The 18,616-nt window shown below is 46.6% G+C and overlaps 1 protein-coding gene across 1 annotated transcript in view; it reads right to left on the bottom strand.

Moving 5' to 3' along the window:
* Nucleotides 1-17,245, bottom strand: part of PHKA1 (phosphorylase kinase regulatory subunit alpha 1) — a 120,852-nt gene extending 103,607 nt beyond the window's left edge. Inside the window, exons 1-2 of the mRNA XM_082263171.1 lie at nt 17,140-17,245; nt 3,687-3,790 (exon numbers count right to left, since the gene is read on the bottom strand). Coding sequence (XP_082119297.1) covers nt 3,687-3,764 — 78 coding nt within the window. The 5' untranslated portion in view covers nt 3,765-3,790; nt 17,140-17,245. The remainder of the gene's footprint in view (nt 1-3,686; nt 3,791-17,139) is intronic.
* Between the last annotated feature and the right edge of the window lie 1,371 nt (nt 17,246-18,616).

Here is an 18,616-nt window from a genome sequence, read left to right as displayed (position 1 = left end):
TGTATTTTGGCCTAGGCCAACAAGGCCCAGGCCTAGGGCGGCACTTTGCAAGGGGGCAGCAAAAAAGCTGCCCCCCCCTTCCACCTGAGACTCTATTGGCCACTGGTTGCTAGAGCCACCTCTCTCAACCCCCTCCCTTTCACTCACCACCTCTCTCACCCCTCCTCTCTCTCTCTCTCTCTCATCCCCCTCTCTCTCCCTCACCCTTCTCTCTCTCCCACCCTCTCTCACCCCCTCTCACCCCCCCACTCTCGTGAGATCTCAGGGGTTCATGCTGGGACTTGTAGTCCTTCAATTTTGGAGGGAGTCACATCCGTTTAAAAAGGAGTAGGGCAAATTTATATAGGAGGGGGGGGGGTGCCCAATTTTAGTCTTGCCTAGGGCAGCACAAAACCAAAATACACCACTGGGGCTATTACCTGGAAGCCAAGATCTCACGGACACCAGTGATGAGGGAGGGGGGGGGGGGGGTTTCCCTGGTGGCCACAATCTCAGTGACCCTCATGACTTAGGGGCTATTCTCTCTCGTAGGCCATAATCCTGCTGATATCAAGGATTTGGGGACTAATATTCTCTAGAGGTCAAGATCCCACTGACACACGTGATTTGAGCAGCTATTCTTCCGTGTGGACCAGAATCAGACTAACACCAAAGATTTAGGAGCTGTGCTCTCCTGGGGGCCACAATCGCAGCAACACTAATGATTTGAGGGACTATTCTCCTACAAAATTCACTATCCCATTAGCATCAATAGTTTGATTAACAATTTTTTACTGGTGTTCACTATCCCATTGATATCACCAGTTTGGAGAGCTTTTTTTCTATGGTGGTCACCATCCCCCTGACACCAATGATCTGGAAGGCCATTCTCCCCTAGTGAACCACAATTCCCACTGACACCAATGATGTGGGTAGCTCTTAGCTTATGGGGGGGCCATAATCCTGCTAAAATCAATGATTCGGCACGTGTATTTACTAAAAACCAAGATCCCACTGACACCAGTGATTTTGAGGGGAGGTTTAGTCTTCCCTGGTGGCCACAATCTCACCAACACCAATGATTTGGGAGCTCTTTTCTCCTGATGGCCACAATTCCACCAACATTTATGATTCTCCTCCAAATTCCATTATTCCATTAGCATCAATGGTTTGATTAACTATTTTTTACTGGTGTTCACTGTCCCATTGACACCAACAATTTGGAAAGCCATTTTTCCATGGTGGTCACTATCCCACTGACACCAATGATCTGGAAGGCTATTTTTCTCCAAGTGAGCCACGATCCCACTGATGCCAATGATTTGGGTAGCTCTTCGCTCTTGGGGGCCATAATCCTGCGGGTATCAATTATTTGGTGCCAATATTCCCTGGAGACTAAGAACCCACTGACATCAGTGATTTTTTTATTTTCGGAGGAGTATTCTTCCCTGGTGGCCACAATCTCACTGACACCAATGTTTTGGGAGGCTATTCTCTTCCGAGGGCAACAATCCTACTGACACCAATGATATTGGTGGGGGGGGGGGGGGTTGACTGTCTATTCTCCCCTGGTGACCATAAACCTGTTGATCTCAATGGTTTGGGGGGGTCTATGCTTTCTGGGAGATCAAGATCCATTGGATACCAATGATTTGAAGGACTATTTTCCATTGGGGGGTTTACAATCTCAATGGACACCAATGATATTGGTGGGGTGGGGGCGATATTCTTTGTCATTGCATCTATTAAATTTGAAAGTAACATACTAATCACTTCTGAGTAAAGATCTCTTGGATGCCACCTACTTCTCAGGCCCGACCCAGTGGTCCTCTTCTAAGTGGGACAACTATTTGGCCATGTACTATACCTCCTCGCCTTCACCTTCATGGATGCAGGTCTCTTCGTATACACCACCTTTCCCGAGACTTCTCAGAACATGTTTGCCTGATTCTCGTTCTCGTCCACCCCCAACTAAATCCTCCACGACGGATCCCTATGATCTATCCCTTGATGATGTTATTCCTGTTAGAACCTCTCACTAAAAATTTTGATTACCTACTATACATCTCATTTTAGAATTCTAACTTGATATGGGGGCTCCACTACCAACCTACATATAGCTCGGAGGGTCATGCCTTTAGGCCCCCGGGCCTGTCACCTACATAACGTTTGTACATCCAAACTTTATATTAGTATTGTTCCTTTATCACTACAGATTTGACAAGCTTCATCTATGCACTAACCCATGCTCTATCTCATTCCTTGACTAGGCACTTTGATATTCCCCACCCTGCTTTTCTTATTCTTCTCTTCTCTTACCCCCCTTGAGTTCTACACAGTGGTGGGATTCAAAAATTTTAGTAACCAGTTCCGACTTTCCCAGCAGAATGACCAGCGTGCCCCTCTTTCAATGCACAGTGACCAGCGTGCCCCCCTTTCAATGCACAGTGACCACAGCATTGCCCCCAATGATCATTGCAGAGTGCCCAGAGCATTGCCCCCAATGATCATTGCAGAGTGCCCACAGCATTGCCCCCAATGATCATTGCAGAGTGCCCACAGCATTGCCCCCAATGATCATTGCAGAGTGACCACAGCATTGCCCCCAATCATTGAAGAGTGCCCACAGCATTGCCCCCAATGATCATTGCAGAGTGCCCACAGCATTGCCCCCAATGATCATTGCAGAGTGCCCACAGCTTTGCCCCCAATGATCATTGCAGAGTGCCCACAGCATTGCCCCCAATGATCATTGCAGAGTGCCCACAGAATTGCCCCCAATGATCATTGCAGAGTGCCCACATCATTGCCCCCAATCATTGCAGAGCGCCACAGCATTGCCCCCAATAATTGCAGAACGCCACAGCATTGCCCCCAACAATTGCAGAGCACCACAGCATTGCCCCCAACAATTGCAGAGCACCACAGCATTGCCCCCAATAATTGCAGAGTGCCAGCGATCCCCATGCACTTACCTCACGGACGGCCTCTCTTCAGTCCCGGACTCCCAGCGTCTCCGAGTCCTCCCGCCTCCGAGTCCAATGGCACAGGGTTTGCCTTTCGGCCAATCAGGAAGCAGGAGGACCCGCTCCCTGATTGGCCAGGAGGAGGATCCGTGTGACAATAGCGAATTTTCATTCGCTATTGTCACAGAATGGGCGGGTCGGGGCGCACTGCTCTGCTCCCCGGCCGCCACATCAGCGGCTGCGCGGTACATTCAATTGTACTGCGTGTCCTTAGACGCGCAGAGGGATTCAGCCGGTTCTGCGAACTTGCAGAAAGTTAGTAACCGGTTCTATGGAACCGGTGCGAACCGGCTGAATCCCACCACTGGTTCTACCCCCTCCATCCCATTCGTAATTTCCTTCATATCCCTCCTGCTGTTTTAGTAGTATCCTATAGTCTTTATTCCTGACCCTCCTCTTCTTTATCCTTATGAGAGGTGTCCAACAGGACACTCCGAGGTTACGTTACTGTATCTCTGCTGAGGTTATATTTTGACATTCAGTCTTCATGTACTAATTCTGTACGGATGTTCTTTGGTTTATGTTATTTGAAAAAAATTAAATAAAATTTAGTTAAAAAAAGTAACATACTTTTGACTGATCACTTCTTAAGTCTGGTCACAGGTATAGTCTTGGATCTACCAATCCTCAATAATAACAATGCAAAGGACAACAGAGGAATAAACATATTGGTAAACCAACCTGGTGACAGAGGATGGTTTGCTGGACCAGCTTGGCATATCGATCTAGACGGACACCAGAGTTGCTCCGGCTTCTCATTGCGGCCAGCTGTCAGACACTGAACCCTGTAAGAGAAATTATCCTACATTATTAAAGCTGAACTCCAGCCAGATATATTAGATACAAATAAATACAGCTCTGAAATTATTATTATATCACTAAATGCATTTTATAAATACAAGCAGTGTAAGTGCCGGTTCACACTAGGTCGCTCCGACTTACGGGGCGACCTGTGAAGTCGCGTGCAGCGCAACTTGGACTTGCACTTCATAAAATGAATGACTATGTAAGTCGCCTCCAGGTCACCCCGAAGTAGTACAGGACCCTTTTTCTAAGTCTGAGCGACTTGTGTCGCTCCTATTAGAATGGCTCCTGTGCCGCACAATGAGAGCGTGACGGACCGCGACTTGTCAGGCTGGCAAGTCGCGGTCCAAGTCGTACTAGTGTGAATGCGGTCTTAATTCCATAAATTTGGCCCAATATCAGCCTCTTGCAGTCCCTGTACAGCAGGGCAGGAAAGAGAAGAGGAAACAGCACAATGCTGACAGCAGGAGAAAGCAGAGTGACAGAAATATGAGCTCATTGCTACTTTTCCTTTCAATGTCCAGTCACATGCTGGAGGCGAGTCAAGGATAACATGGACTCCGATTTAACGGGTTGCATGATGCTGGCCATCAATCTGAGGACATCAGCAACAAATACTACGGGGAAAATCTCTAGATTATAATGGAATAATATAGCAAAAGCTTGTTTTGCATTTTATCTTTTTAATGGGTTATTAATTTTTAGCTTTGGCTGAAGTTCTCCTTTAAAGTCAACCAAACCACGTCCTACAGTTATATTACATTACCAAATTATTTGTGAACGCCTGATTGATGCACTTAAATTATCCCATTACAAATCATGGCCAGTACTATGCAGTTCCCCACTTTGTGTCCACTATTCTAAGGCGGCTTTCCACAAGAATTCATACCCTTTCAGCCAAAAGAACATTTGCTAGGTCAGGTTTCTGATGTTTAAAGAGAAGACCTGACCCCAACATTGTCCAGTAGGGTGGAGGTCAGGTATTGATGTTGAATGAGAAGACCTGATCCCAAAGACGTTCAGTAGGGTTGAAGTCAAGTACTGATGTAGGATGAGATGATCACATACAGCATACCCAAACCGAGGTTGAAGGGATGGGGGGGTCAGCCTGTCAGTGCTCAGACCATACGCCGCACACTGCATCAAATTGGTCTGCATGGCTGTCATCCCAGAAGGAAGCCTCTTCTAAAGATGATGCACAAGAAAGCCCGAAAACAGTTTGCTGAAGACAAGCAGACTAAGGACATGGATTACTGGAACCATGTCCTGTGGTCTGATGAGACCAAGATAAACTTATTTGGTTCAGATGGTGTCAAGCGTGTGTGGCGGCAACCAGGTGAGGAGTACAAAGACAAGTGTGTCTTCCCTACAGTCAACCATGGTGGGAGTGTTGTGGCCTGGCACTGGTGAGCTACAGTTTATTGAGGGAACCATGAATGCCAACATGTACTGTGACATACTGAAGCAGAGCATGATCCCCTCCCTTCAGAGACTGGGCCGCAGGGCAGTATTCCAACATGATAACGACCCCAAACACATCTCCAAGATGACCACTGCCTTGCTAAAGAAGCTGAGGGTAAAGGTGATGGACTGGCCAAGCATGTCTCCATACCTAAACCCTATTGAGCATCTCTGGGGGATCCTCAAAAAGAAGGAGGTGGGCAAGTTCTCTAACATCCACCAGCTCTGTGATGTCATCATGGAGGAGTGGAAGAGGACTCCAGTGGCAACCTGTGAAGCTCTGGTGAACTCCATGCCCAAGAAGGTTAAGGCAGTGCTGGAAAATAAATGGTGGCCACACAAAATAGACACTTTGGGCACAATTTGGACATTTTCACTTAGGGGTGTACTCACTTTAGTTGCCAGCGGTTTAGACATTAATGGCGGTGTGTTGAGTTATTTTGATGGGACAGCAAATTGACACTGCTATACAAGCTGTACACTCACTACTTTACATTGTAGCAAAGTGTCATTTCTTCAGTGTTGTCACATGAAAAGATAACCCACACAACATGTGAGGGGTGTACTCACTTTATATACACACACACACAGTTTTTTTTCAGTGGTATGATAGTGATAAAGTGGTGACATTTATGAGTGCCCCCCCACCCAGTTTTGACTGTGGTATCTTATGTGCCCTCCCATATATTGTTTCTAGAATTGCCACTGTCCAACCACACTTAGAGCTGCTGTGGTATTGATAAGGTGGGAGATGTAGAAAGAGTGCGGAGAATAAGGAAGTAGAGCGCCCACCGCCTTATTGTACAACATCCCCCCTGTGTGCAATCCCCTGTAGTCAACAATTGATGGGTACACATTTTATCATTCTGCTGCATGGACTGTATAGATGGGTCATCACCAGATGTTGACCTAGACCAGAACTTCACCATAAAGCCTAAGAAAAATAATCTTCAACTCCGGGAAAAGCTACAGAATGCAAGGGATCCATGTCAGTCAAATCAGAAGGACAGCAGTACAGCAGGTGATCCCGATACAGCCAAAGACTCTTCATTTGGGGATCACAGAACGTAAACCCTGGTTAGCAAAAAAAAGGGAGGCCAAGGGGTGACCCCGATTGGATCCAGAGACTTGCTCAAGCAATCAGGGGGGTCACAGAATGACATTCCTGGTCAGCCAATCAGAGGGAGGCCAGGAGGTGACCCCCAACGCATCCAGAGACTTACACAAACAATCAGGAGGACACAGAAAGCAAACCCTGGTCGGCCAATTTAGCGGGAGGCCATGAAGGTGATCCCAACCGATCCAGAGACTTGCTCAAACAAACAATCAGAGGGACACAGAAGGCAAGCTCTGGAACGACAATCAGAGGGAGGCCAGTAATGCAACCACATGGGATTCAGAGACTTGCTCAAGCAATCAGGGGTCACAGAAGGCTCAACAGAATATAAAAAAAAAAAAAAAAAAAAAGGACCACAAACACAGAGGGAGCAAAAGGCTAGCGCATTATCTTTCATTGTGCTCACAATTGAGATGAATATCAAGCGAGGCATGTGTAAGAAGTCCACCAGATTCTCCACTTAGCATGGACTGCTGACTAGTGACAGTTGTGGAATAAGATGTCCGAGCAAAGCTTACACGTTTCGAGGGATGTCCCCTCTTCTTCAGACACCTGACCCTTGATATACTCAAGTCCAGTTTCTGCTCAACCCCCGTTGAAGGTCAAGATCCGAGCCACCGAAAAAAGAGCGAGGATGAACCTCCTTCTCACACCCCTGAAAACATTCCGAAGTCGGAACCATCTTCCTTGAAAGGTCTTGCACCACCCCAAAAAGAGCCTGTAAGGAGACCGGGGACAGTCGCGCACTGGAAGAGAGGACTCTTACCGGAGGGCAAGAATGAAACTATCTTGTAGCTGGACCAAATGACCTTGTGGACCCACCTGCCTTCTACCAAGGGAGTCCACAGGTCCAGGAACCAGCCTTGTCCACGGGTCTGGAGAAGCCTGCTCTTGACTTGCCAGACCAAGTTTGCTTGGATCCTCCAAAAAGGAGGCCCCGAAGGGCTCCGATCCCTTGTCAGTTGACCCTGAGAGACGAAAAAACTGCTTATGACCCGAGGCCTGCTTATGAGACCTTTAATGATGTCATCCAGGGTAGCACCAAAACCGGCGATCTCCTTGAAAGGGAAGATCAGTCAAGGCCTTTTTTTAGAAGTCTGGTCCGTAGACCACCGTTTGAGCCAAAGGCCACGCCAAAGGACGACTGCCTAAACAGAGAGCCGAGCCACATGCAAAGAGATATCACAGACTAACTGTAGCCCCTGGATCAGCTGGTCCGCCAGCTCAGCAAAGGCAGGGGGGAGCTACTCCCCCCTCCAGGTCACGACGCAAAAGCCTAGCCTATTCGGTCAGAGTCTGCGACACCAGGGCAATAGTGAACATCGGCCTCAGTGCCGAATTAGGCAGGGTGTACATATTGCGGGCCACAGCCACCGCCTTCCTGTCAGCCGGGTCCTTAAAGCGGAGTTCCACCCAAAAGTGGAACTTCCGCTTTAGGGAGTCCTGACCCCCCGACATGCCACATTTGGCATGTCATTTTTTGGGGGGGGGGGAGCGGGTACCTAGTTTTGACAGGTACCCGCTCCCACTTCCGCTCGGAGCGCTGCGGCGCCCTGAGCGGAAGTTCTCCTCTCCCCCTCCTTCCCTGCAATCTTCTGGGACACGTCAGAGGTCCCAGAAGATTGCCGGCCAATCACGGCGCGCAGCGCAACTCGCGCATGCGCAGTGGGTACCCGCCTGTGAAGCCGCAAACTGTAACAGCCGGGTGCCCACAGCAGTGATGCCGGCGCCGAGGGAGAGGATCGAGGCTTCGGGCGGCCGCATCGCTGGACCATTGGAGAGGTGAGTAAATGGCCTCCGCTTTAAAGACCGGGGACTCCTCAACCCGGAATTATGATTGCCTTGTTCAATCTGGAAACTGGCAGGTCCACCACCGGTGGAACAGTCCATTTCTTAAGAAGGGACTTCTCATAGGGGTATCGCCTAGCAAAATCGCTTAGGGTCCCAAGGGGACGCTTTTGTCGTCCCCACTATTTAGTGACAATTCAGTCAAAATAGGAGGGGAAAAGGGAACACCTTTGCCACTCTGGATGGCTTGTGGGTGCCAAAGGGAACCTGCGCCTCCCCCATCTTTAAGGTCTCACGCACGGCTACAATCAGTGCGTCCACCAGCGCCTTTTCGTACACAAGTGCAGAAGTGGGGGAATCCTCCTCATATCTGAGGATTCAGGGCGCGTGGTCACAGACCCAGCAGGGTGACCAGTGTTGCCAACCGCCCATAGATTTACGGGCAGCCCGTAAATTTTAGCCCATTTTCGGGCTGCCCGTAAATGCCCATTATGGGCAGCGGCGCCCGAAAAAAAGATGGTGGAACGGCCGCTACGCAACTGCGCATGCGCCGTTCCGAAGCCTGTCGGGCTCGGAAAAGCTCGCCTATTTCCGGCTGGGCGGGCGCATGCGCAGTGACGAACTGGCAACAGTTGGCGCCATTTTTAAAAGACAGTAACACTGTCTTGCTGGCGCTGGCCACGCTGCGGCAAGCTGTGACCCTGAGTATGATATCTGTCACATGAGACTTGCCTTGCTCTGTGTGTGAGAAGAGTCCAGTGTCTCTGTGAGGTAGGAGACTTGCCATGTTGTGTGTGTGTGTGTGAGGTAGGGCTGCACGATATTGGGAAAAAAAAGTACATTGCGATATTCGTTTTCCAACGATATATATCGCGATATTTAACTGGGTGGAATGCAGAAGACACTGACAGTGTGGATTAGGCAGAGTCGGGACTCACAGTGGTGGTAGGAGGTAGAAGAATCCCCCCCGAGTCCCGACTTCTCCCTGCCTAATGCTGTAGAGCGGCTGCTAAAAGAGTTCTATGCAGGGGGGGGGGGGGGGATTACTGAACAAGGTGAGAGAGTTGCAGTCTGCTGTGGATCTGTGTCCCCCTGTGCAGCCAAGATGGCGGTCGGCACAGCTTGCTGAGGGATGAGTACACTGGGGTCCTTTTTGTGAAGATTAGGAGGTCTGTGTATGGCTTTGGGGGCACCCGGGGGATGGAGGCAAGTCCCGAATGAGTGCGGAGTAAGTAGGCCTTACCGGGAACCACGAGCGTGCAATCGCGCTCCGATCTAGGCAAGGCCGCGGCTTCTGTGCCTGTGTAGGCCTCAACTTTGCGCTCCTCAGAACGGACTCTTTCCTCCGCAATACCGGGCAGTATTGGTCTCTGGTGCCTCCATGGGTCTCCCCAAGCTGTTTTTTCTCCCTGAATAGGGGAGATTTAGGAGGATTGCCGAGGATTCTGTACGGCGGTATCGGAGCTCTCGCAAGCCGCGTCCGTCCCGCACGTCTTCCGGCCACGCCCCTTGCCCAATGCTAAATATCGTGTCTTCGGCGATATGAATATCGTCCACGCCCGCAGAACGATCGTCGATATCATATCGACTATCGTTCAGCCCTAGTGAGAGGAGAGTGCAGTGTCTCTGTGAGGTAGGAGACTTGCCATGTTGTGTGTGTGAGGAGTGTGCAGTGTCTCTGTGAGGTAGGAGACTTGCCATGTTGTGTGTGAGGCGTGTGCAGTGTCTCTGTGAGGTAGGAAACTTGCCATGGCCATGTTGTGTGTGTGTGTGTGTGTGTGTGTGTGAGTAGTGTGCAATGTCTCTGTGAGGTAGGAGACTTGCCATGTTGTGTGTGTGTGAGGAGTGTGCAGTGTCTCTGTGAGGTAGGAGACGCCATGTTGTGTGTGAGGAGAGTGCAGTGTCTCTGTGAGGTAGGAGACGCCATGTTGTGTGTGAGGAGAGTGCAGGGTCTCTGTGAGGTAGGAGACTTGCCATGTTGTGTGAGGAGAGTGCAGTGTCTCTGAGGTAGGAGACGCCATGTTGTGTGAGGAGAGTGCAGTGTCTCTGTGAGGTAGGAGACGCCATGTTGTGTGTGAGGAGAGTGCAGTGTCTCTGTGAGGTAGAAGGCTTTCCATGTTGTGTGTGTGTGTGTGTGTGTGTGGAGTGTGAAGTGTCTCTGTGAGGTAGGAGAGTTGCCATGTTGTGTGTGAGGAGTGTGCAGTGTCTCTGTGAGGTAGGAGACGCCATGTTGTGTGTGAGGAGTGTGCAGTGTCTCTGTGAGGTAGGAGACTTGCCATGGCCATGTTGTGTGTGTGTGTGTGTGTGTGTGTGTGTGTGTGTGAGTAGTGTGCAATGTCTCTGTGAGGTAGGAGACTTGCCATGTTGTGTGTGTGTGAGGAGTGTGCAGTGTCTCTGTGAGGTAGGAGACGCCATGTTGTGTGTGAGGAGAGTGCAGTGTCTCTGTGAGGTAGGAGACTTGCCATGTTGTGTGTGAGGAGTGTGCAGTGTCTCTGAGGTAGGAGACGCCATGTTGTGTGAGGAGAGTGCAGTGTCTCTGAGGTAGGAGACGCCATGTTGTGTGAGGAGAGTGCAGTGTCTCTGTGAGGTAGGAGAGTTGCCATGTTGTGTGTGAGGAGTGTGCAGTGTCTCTGTGAGGTAGGAGACGCCATGTTGTGTGTGAGGAGAGTGCAGTGTCTCTGTGAGGTAGGAGGCTTGCCATGTTGTGTGTGTGTGTGTGTGTGAGGAGTGTGCAGTGTCTATGAGGTAGGAGACGCCATGTTGTGTGTGAGGAGTGTGCAGTGTCTCTGTGAGGTAGGAGAGTTGCCATGTTGTGTGTGAGGAGAGTGCAGTGTCTCTGAGGTAGGAGAGTTGCCATGTTGTGTGTGAGGAGTGTGCAGTGTCTCTGTGAGGTAGGAGACGCCATGTTGTGTGTGAGGAGAGTGCAGTGTCTCTGTGAGGTAGGAGGCTTTCCATGTTGTGTGTGTGAGGAGTGTGAAGTGTCTCTGTGAGGTAGGAGGCTTTCCATGTTGTGTGTGTGAGGAGTGTGAAGTGTCTCTGTGAGGTAGGAGAGTTGCCATGTTGTGTGAGGAGTGTGCAGTGTCTCTGTGAGGTAGGAGGCTTTCCATGTTGTGTGTGTGTGTGTGTGTGTGTGTGTGTGAGGAGTGTGAAGTGTCTCTGTGAGGTAGGAGGCTTTCCATGTTGTGTGTGTGTGTGTGAGGAGTGTGAAGTGTCTCTGTGAGGTAGGAGGCTTTCCATGTTGTGTGTGTGTGAGGAGTGTGAAGTGTCTCTGTGAGGTAGAAGACTCACATCATGTCAGGTATAGTAGCCCGCATATGTGTTCAGGTATTGCTAAGGTAAGACAGGCACACACACACACACATTCATGGTGCGGGGATAAAAGCAAGGCCTGAACTCCTACCTAAAATGCAGATGGCGGTGGGCGAATACGAGGCTGCGCAAGATGATGAGAGCGTGGTGGACGAGTTTGCTGTGCCGCAGGGATCAGAGAAAGCACTGCGAAGGCAGCAAGCGTGCATTGAAAGACTGTTTGGAGTCACCGTGAACATACTTGGGAGTGCTTATGCAGAAACCCTTACCCCCCTGCAAGCCACGAGACACCAGCAAATATGGGTTCAACTTAAAGGAGAATGAAGGAGCATCGTCTAAGGTAAGGCTGTGGAAAGATCTAGCTTAACATGTTTTGATATACATAATATTAACTTCTTCCGGCCCGCGCTATAGCCGAAAGACGGCTACAGCGCGGACTCGAATTTCCGGGAGGCCGTCTTTATACGGCCTCCCAGTAACAGGCTCCCCGCGCACTCCTGCGAGCGCGCATCGGGGAAAATCTGTGTTGGCCGTGTCCCTTGGACACAGCCAACCACAGATCGTGGTGAATGGCCAATCACAGCGGCCATTTACCACGTGATCGGAACGTCCAATGAGAGATGATCTCAAATGTAAACATATGAGATCATCTCTCATCGCCGGCTCTCCTTCCTCACACAGAGACTGCGTGTGAGGAAGAGCAGAGCCGATCAGCCGTTCAGGGACACAGAAAAATGTAATCAGGGCACTGATCACCAGTGCCCCGATTACAAAAGAGGTAAATAAAATACAATAAGTGCCCCCCATCAGTGCCCGCCATCAGTGCCTGCTCATCTAGGCACTGATGGGCACTGACTAGCAGCACTATGGGCACTGATGGTGCTGCCCATCAGTGCCCATAGTGCTGCCAGTCAGTGCCTGCTCATCTAGGCACTGACTAGCACTATGGGCACTGAGTGTGGGCACTTATGGTGCTGCCCATCAGTGCCCATAGTGCTGCCAGTCAGTGCCCATCAGTGCCTGCTCATCTAGGCACTGATGGGCACTGACTAGCAGCACTATGGGCACTGAGTGTGGGCACTGATGGTGCTGCCCATCAGTGCCCATAGTGCTGCCAGTCAATGCCTGCTCATCTAGGCACTGATGGGCACTGACTAGCAGCACTATGGGCACTGAGTGTGGGCACTGATGGCGCTGCCCATCAGTGCCCATCAGTGCCTGCTCATCTAGGCACTGATGGGCACTGACTAGCAGCACTATGGGCACTGAGTGTGGGCACTGATGGTGCTGCCCATCAGTGCCCATAGTGCTGCCAGTCAGTGCCTGCTCATCTAGGCACTGATGGGCACTGACTAGCACTATGGGCACTGAGTGTGGGCACTGATGGTGCTGCCCATCAGTGCCCATAGTGCTGCCAGTCAGTGCTCATCAGTGCCTGCTCATCTAGGCACTGATGGGCACTGACTAGCAGCACTATGGGCACTGAGTGTGGGCACTGATGGTGCTGCCCATCAGTGCCACCCGTCAGTGTCCATCAATGGCACCCGTCAGTGTCCATCAGTGCTGCCTCTGTGCCACATCTCAGTGCCCAGCAGTGCGGCATATTAGTACCTCCTTATCAGTGCCACCTCATCAGTGCCCATAAGTGCCACCTCATCAGTGCAGCCTATCAGCGCCCATCAGTGCAGCCTATCAGCGCCCATCAGTGAAGGAGAAAAATGTAATTTATTTTCAAAATTTTCTTTGTAAGAAATAAAAAAACCCAGAGATGATTAAATACCACCAAAAGAAAGCTCTATTTGTGTGAAAAACATGATAAAAATTTCATATGGGTACAGTGTAGCATGACCGCGCAATTGTCATTCAAAGCGTGAGAGCGCTGAAAGCTGAAAATTGGCCTGGATAGTAAGGGGGTGAAAGTGCCCGGTAGGCAAGTGGTTAACTTAAACCCATTGCCGATAGCCCTATCTGCACGTTTATAGTTTAATTATTCATATTTGCACGGTTTAGCACTGAAAACGGCTATTTTATGGACATTTTTGCAGCGCCAGTAAAAAAATTGGTGCCGTCCGTCAATTTTGGCATTCTGCCAGTAAATTTCACTCCGGGGGGGGGGGGGGGGGTTGGCAACACTGAGGGTGACCCATGTCCATAGCAGGGAAAACGGGGGTTGCTTTCTGCCAGCCCATCACCCAAAAGCCACCTCCACCCGGGACACCAAGGACTCCAGGACCGGCGTCAGATGGATGGTTGGGACCCGGAGGGCCCCGCGGCCTCAGAGAGAGGATCAGGTGGGGAGATGTGCTCCAAAGACTCCAGGGGAACCCCACGTAAAACACTGCTAAGGAACGACCCACCACCACTCTGGCAGCCCACCTGATTGCCAGCCACAGACCACCAAGTGTGGAAGGGAAGAGGACCCAACCAGACTCAGCACCCTGCAGAAACCAAGAGAATCTGCACTGAATGAACAGCGATCAGGAAATGGAAAGATCCAGGGGATAAGGAGGGACCCCCAACACCAAAAGAGGGCTCCACTGTCATGGCCGCTGCTATTTTCAAATGTCAAACCCCCGAAAAATGGCCGCCGGACTACACAAACATGGCCGCCATGCATTAAGCACACAGGCTGCAAGAAAATGGCGGCACCCAGGGACCAATGGATCCTAGGCCTCAGAAAACGGCACAGGCAGGAAGGGGGGGGCCCCCTCCAGGTACAGTCCCCCCCCCCCCCCCACACACAGCCGATTGCCCGGTCGCCGGTGGCCCAACCCCATCTGCAAGCACAGCACCCTGCACCCCCCCCCACCACCCTAGGTGGTGGACCAGGCCACCCCACAGTCCCAGCGTCAGTGAAGGAGGGGGGGGGCGAGATGGCCCACCAGATCAATGAGGGGTGCCTAATGGGAAGGAGGGGAATCAAGGGGGCCCACGTCCACCCCAAAAACCTCCGGGGGAGGGGGAGGGGCACAGTTACTTACCATACCAGGCGGGCACAGCTCCAGACAGAACCTCGTCTCCATTGAAATGGGGGGGCTGTCAGCCAGGAGGAACTCTGCGACTCGGGCCGAGACCCCGGTCGTATGCAACCTCACGAGGCGTTCAACTCGCAGGCCAAGTATAGATGGGTCATCACCATCACCAGATGTTGACCCAGACCAAAACTTCACCATAAAGCCTAAGAAAAATAATCTTCCAACTCCGGGAAAATCTACAGAATGGAAGGGATCCGTGTCAGCCAATCAGGAGGAGGACAGCAGGGGATCCCAATACAGCCAAAGGAAATCTGCGACTCGAGCCGAGACCCGGTCATATCCAACCTCAGGAGTTGGCCGTATCTCCTCCCGAGCGTCTATTGTCTGTATGAAGGTGGTGGCCCCTGTCTATGTGATGGGACTTCCTCTGCTACACGACGGAGCCGTGTAAATCTCAGGACTGGATGGACAGAAATACCACTCCATATATTATAATGAAAAAATAATAATAATAATAATAATAATAATAATAATAATAAGAGGTGGTCATATGCCCACCAAACACTCCCCCCCCCCCCCATGTGAATGAGCTTATAAGGTGGTGGCCGCTGTCTATGTCATGGGGCACTGTGTGCTATATGGCAGAGCTGTGTAATTCTCAGGACTGGACGGGCAGAATTACTATTAATATATATATATATATATATATATTTTTTTTTTTTTTTAAAACAGGTGGTTGTATCCCCTCCTACACCTGTCTATGAGATGGGGCTCCATGTGCTACACAGCGGAGCTGTATATATATCTTAGGAATGGATGGACAGAAACACCAATCCATATAATATAAAATAATATCAAAAATAATAATAATAATAATAAGGTTGTTGTATCCCCTCCCACAGCTGTCTATGTGATGAGGTTCTGTGTGCTACACAGCGCAGCTGTTTAAATCTCGGGACTGGATGGACAGAAACACCAATTCATAGATATTATTATTTATATCATTTTATTATTATTATTATTATTATTTATATCTTATTATTATTTATATCATTTTATTATTATTAAGATATAAATAATAATAATAATAATAATAATAAAATGATATAAATAATAAAATAATAATAAAATGATATAAATAATAAGATATTATTATTATTATTTATATTATTATTATTATTTATAATAATAATAATAATAATAAAATAATATAAATAATAATAATAATAAAAGAATATAAATAATAATAATAAAAATAATAAGATATAAATAATAATAAAATTATATATTATATATAATTTTTTTTTATATAGAATATATTAGGAGGAGGTGGTATCCCCTTCTGAACATTTTTCAACCACATAAATGAGACTCTAAGTGGGGGCACCTGTCTATGTGAAGGGGCTCTGTGTGCTACATAGCGGAGCTGGGTAAATCTCAGGACTTTGACAGAATCCAATCCTCAAAGTTATAAAAAAAAATAATAATAATAATAATTAATATATATATATATATATATATATATATATATATATATATATATATATATATATATATATATATATATATATATATATACACACACACACACATACATACATCCCTTTTTCTTTAATTATAGAATATAACATAATAGGAGGTGGTCGTATCCCCTCCCACACCGGTCTATGTGATGGGGTTCTGTGTGCTACATGGCAGAGCTGGCAAAATTTCAGTACTGGATGGACAGAAACACCAATTCATAGATTATTATAATAATATTGCATACATACATACATACACACACTTGTTATTTTTAATATATAAAGATGTGGCTGTGTCACCTCCTGAACATTTTTCGCCCACATAAATGAGCCTCTAAGTGGTGACACCCGTCTATGTGATGGAGCTCCATGGGCTACATGGCAGAGCTGTGTAATTCTCAGGAATGGTTGGACACAAACACCAACCCATAGATTATATATATATATATATATATATAAGGCATGACATGTTGCAGCTGTACATACAAAGATGATGTGTGTATATATATATATATATATATATATATATATATATATAAAATTAATAAAAAATTCTATTATACTATATTATATATAAATAAAATAAAAAATATAATGCAATATATATATTCAATTTTTGTTTTTTTATTATTATTATGAAGTTGAGGGTTTCCCCTCCAGAACACTTTCCAGCCATGTGAAGGAGCTTCTGAAGGTGTTGGTGGTCCCCTGTCTATGCAATGGGCTCTGTCTGCTATATAGCAGAGCTGTGTAAATCTCAGGACTGGATGGACAGAAATCCCAAACCGCTCCCTTATATGGGTTTCTTCTGATTGGCGGAGTCTGGATTTCTGTCCTGACAAATGATCCCAACCACACACACACACACATACATACATACATACATAGGGAGGGATCTGGGACGTCACACAAAAAAATACATAAATAATAATAAATAAAAAGAAAAACAAACCAAAAAAAAAAAATACAAAAAAAAAAAAAAAAAAAGAAAATAAATAAAAAGAAAAATAAATAGAGAATAAACCCCAGCATGCTCCATGCACAGCACTGATACATTGTTACAAGTTGGAGTTTCCCATACAGCATATTGTATCCAATCCACAGTGAGGGAGAAGGTTACATTGTATGCAGTCCTCTCTCCATGGGATGATGATTACCTCCTCCGGGTGTCGGGCCCTCCTGTCCCCGGGGATCTCTTCCCTCCAGCGGTGACTCCGCACTTCCTGCCCCGAACTTCCACCACTGAGCGCTCCTTCACTATACAAACACACTCTGCGTCTCAGGGCACGCCCCCCGCGCCTGAGATTGGCAGGAAGGTGGCCGGAGGGCGGGCGATGAGAGAGGAGATCCTGGCAGGGAGGGAGGTGGGAGGGGCGCGGCTGGGTGTTTGATTGACAGGAGTGGGCGGGGCGTCTAAGCGACAGCGGTAGAGAAGGAGAGGACGTGCTGGCAGAGGGGAGATCCATGGGGGGTCCTAAGACTGGAGGGGGGAGGAGCCAGTGACAGGAAAGGTATCTACAGTACAGTATATGTGAATAGCAGGATGTGATATTACGCCTGCCAAGTGCCTTGGTGATCCTTTTTTTAAATAAAAAAATAAATATGTTCAAAAAACTATATTTATAAAAAAAAAAAAAAAAAAGATTAAAATAAAAAATGAAAGTATATCCAAAAAAGTTTAAAAAAAAAAATAAAAAAAATGATGTCCACAAAAGTCGTTTATATATATATATATATATATATATATATATATATATATATATAAAAATAAAAAAATGAAAGTATATCCAAAAAAGTATTTTATTTAAAAAAATTAAATCAAATTATTTTTTTTTTTTTAAATATACATCCAAAAAAATCTTTCATTAAAATAACATACAAAATGAAAGTATACTCAAAAAATACTTTTAAAAATAAATAAATTATATTAAAAAAAAGTATTTTATTAAATTAAAATAAAAAAGTAAAGTATAGTAAAAAAAATATTTTATTGAAAAAAATAAATTGTATAAAAATGAAAGTATGTCCAAAACAGTATTTTATTAAAATAAAATAAAAAATTAAAGTATGTCCAAAACAGTATTTGATAAAAAAAAAATTATATCCAAAAAATACTTTTATTAAAATAAAATAAAAAATGAAAGTATACAAAACAATAATATTATATTTATAGTAATAATAACAACATTATTGATAAAAAATAATATTAATAATATTAATGAAAATACTACTAATAATATGATAATAACATTAATGAAAACAATAATATATATAATATTATTATTATTATTATTATTATTATTATTGAAAATACGACTACTGGTAATAATAATAATAAAATAATCATCATCATCATCATCTGATCACTCCAGGCATTCAGTCTAAATGACAGTTTCCTGCATAATGAACTGTCTGAGCTCCCATCTAAGTGTAAACTGTTGGGGCTATATAAATCCTGTATAATAATATTAATAATAATATAAATATTACTCCTAATAATAATAATATTGAGGATAATAATAAGACAATAACATTAATGGAAACAATATTTTTTATAACAATCATCATCATTGTCATCTGATCACTCCAGGCATGCAGACTAAATGACAGTTTCCTGCATAATGAACTGTCTGA

Source organism: Pelophylax lessonae (genome assembly GCF_965119305.1).
Source record: "Pelophylax lessonae genome assembly, chromosome: 7".
Taxonomy (NCBI): domain Eukaryota; kingdom Metazoa; phylum Chordata; class Amphibia; order Anura; family Ranidae; genus Pelophylax; species Pelophylax lessonae.
This window is presented reverse-complemented; position numbering and strand designations above follow the sequence as displayed.